This window comes from Lacerta agilis, chromosome 9 (assembly GCF_009819535.1).
Source record: "Lacerta agilis isolate rLacAgi1 chromosome 9, rLacAgi1.pri, whole genome shotgun sequence".
Taxonomy (NCBI): Eukaryota; Metazoa; Chordata; class Lepidosauria; order Squamata; family Lacertidae; genus Lacerta; species Lacerta agilis.
The window spans coordinates 63,925,525-63,928,001 of NC_046320.1; the positions used below are offsets into that span (position 1 = coordinate 63,925,525).

Here is a 2,477-nt window from a genome sequence, read left to right on the forward strand (position 1 = left end):
GGCGTGACCTGTATTGGTTTCTTTGAATAAAGAGTTAACTTCACTGACACCTGTGTTGTTGTTTTTATTGCTGACCTACTCCAGACTCCAGCTCCTGACATCAAGTGACGTCAAAATATCCGAACAGTGCAATGCAGTGGAAACGGGAACCTATTACGTAACAAATGAAAACACATCCAACAGTCATGTTTCAGAAGAAGCAGGCCTCAAAAATCAGGATGCGTTGTCACTAAAGCCTTAACCCTTCTCAAAACGAAGGGCGACAGTTTCCAGAACGGTGCAAAAATGATACCGAAAAAGAAATCCCCCAAACTTAAAAAAAAAGTCTGTTGTTACCCAGTCTTGCTCAATGAATAACTCCTGTCAGAGAAGGATTTCTCCTTTGTGAGGAGTCAGGCCTCACCGCTGCTTCACTTTCCTGGTCGCCTGCGCCGTACAATAGTGAGAAATAATCTGAACGAGGATGGCGGAGTTGATAAGGAGGAAGAGCAAGCCTGCTAGCCAGATGAGCAAGAAAGTGTTTTGCCCTTTGAACTCCAGAAAATAGGCTGGTGCCAGCCACAGACCCTGCCCAAGAAGCCACAGCAGGAGAAGCGTGGCGGCTCGCACCCAGGACATCCTCAGACGAGGCAGCACAGGTGGAAGAAGGCAAAGGTACCAGAGGAAATACTGGGATGTGCACACTTTGTTGAAGCTCACAAACACAGCAGTGTGCAGGAAGCAGCAGGAGACAAGGTCTTGGTAATAAGCCAAGGAAATGACCAGCAGGAGGAGGAGCTGCGGAAGGAATGCCGCAAGCCCGAGGGGGAAACTCCACTCGCTTTCCGCCGTCAGGTACAGCATGTAAAAGTAAGGCGAGAAGTTGTGGCGGATGTCCCTGCGCGTCAGGTGGTACAGGTAGGTGTGCTCCAGAAACTCCCAGCCGTAACGGAGGTAAAACGCGAGGCCCAGGGCCGCAAACGTGGAACCGGCCACCGTCCCGAAAACCAGGACGTCGCGACTGGACAACAGCCTTAAGAAAGGCCGCAGGAAGTCGCCCGCGAGAGAGAGCTTCCGCTCCGAAACGCTTGCTTCTCTTCGCTCGGAGTTTCCGCGGCTTTGCAAATGAAGGGCTAGCGGCAACGCATAGGTCGCCGGGTAAATCTTCATATGCACGGAGAGGCCGTAAAGAACAGCCGCCGTCGCCAAGCGCCTCTTCCCCACGTAGTACATGGTGCCAAGCACCAGGCTTGCCACGAGAGATTCTGCATTCCCCCGGCTGGACACGGTCATTGGCAGGGGATTGAGGAGCCAGAAGGCGCAGCAGCCACAGGCCTCCCTGGCCCCCAGGCCTCTGAGCAGCAGTATCTCGTAGATGAGGTAGGCAGCGACCATATCCCCAGCAACGAAAAGGATCTTTCCGTACAGATCAGTCAAGTGAACGTTTGGGGTTAAGATCCAGGCCAGCAGCGGGGTGTAACGGTAAGTGGCTCTCAGGTAGGGAGATTTCCCTTCCGTGACGTACCGGGCGGCATCGGTGAAGACCTGATAGTCGACGTCTGTATATTTCACCAGCATCGTTCTGTCCTGATAAACTCCGTAGAAGACAAGAGCGAGCCTGATGGCGAAAGCAGAGCTGAATAGAAGTTCTTTCCTGAGGAATCCAGAAAGGATTCGTTCCCTTAATGTCTGGTGTGGCGCCATATTTGGGTCTCCTCGAGAGGGGGCGTTAAAACAAGAAGCAGATGCCACTTCTGGTCCAGACTTGAGCCATCCTTCACGGTCACACCTGCCTTGCTGTCGACTTCTTCAGATGCAAATCAAATCAAAAGAGCTCTGCATAAGTAACAAACGACCCTGTTTAAGAGACAGTAAGAGGCAGAGAAAGTTCAGCTGGTATTGGCATTTTACAAGGGCCTGGCTATTTTACCCATTGCTGGGGGAAACCCTTTGGCCTGCCAGCCATGCTTCTTTGTTTATTAAATTTGCATCCCACCCAAAGCAGCCCAGAGTGGCACACACTGAAATGTCAAAACAATACAATTTCAAATAAGGTGGAAAGCCTGTTAAAAGCAATTAAAAACCACCAAAAACACATTGGCAGGGGTTCGAAATTGGGCCACAAAGCAGATTTCTCCAGGCTGACCAACATCACAATTTTTAAGGAAGGGTGAAAAGAAAATTTAAAACAATAATAATACAAGGAGCTCCCCACTAGCACATGATCTGCTTGTGTGTGATTGAGCACACGACAGCGCTGGAAACCCGGAAGTGGGGAGCACCTGGGAGAGGCCTCGCAAGGAGGCCCTTTGGGCTCTGCGGAGGGCTCACTTCCCCTTCTGGGTTCCCTGTGCCGCATGTGTTCGCAGTTGCATAGAAGTACATCATGTGCATGTGCCTGTACAATTAAAGCAGAAGTCTGGCTTTTGATTAGTGGAGCCTCCTTGTCTTGTTTTGTAAGCCGCTTGGGAAACACGGTCGGAAGCAGGGGAAACTAG

The 2,477-nt window shown here is 51.0% G+C and overlaps 1 protein-coding gene across 1 annotated transcript; it reads right to left on the reverse strand.

The window, feature by feature from the left end:
- Nucleotides 1-313: 313 nt before the first annotated feature.
- Nucleotides 314-1,826, reverse strand: PIGM (phosphatidylinositol glycan anchor biosynthesis class M). The gene has a single exon (XM_033160853.1). It carries the CDS (start codon nt 1,681-1,683, stop codon nt 400-402), a length of 1,284 nt encoding a protein of 427 aa, XP_033016744.1. The 5' UTR covers nt 1,684-1,826; the 3' UTR covers nt 314-399.
- Between the last annotated feature and the right edge of the window lie 651 nt (nt 1,827-2,477).

Bases quoted from the DNA above. Each gene is read 5' to 3' on its own strand.
- PIGM (XM_033160853.1), bottom strand. From the start codon at position 1,683: ATGGCGCCACACCAGACATTAAGGGAACGAATCCTTTCTGGATTCCTC.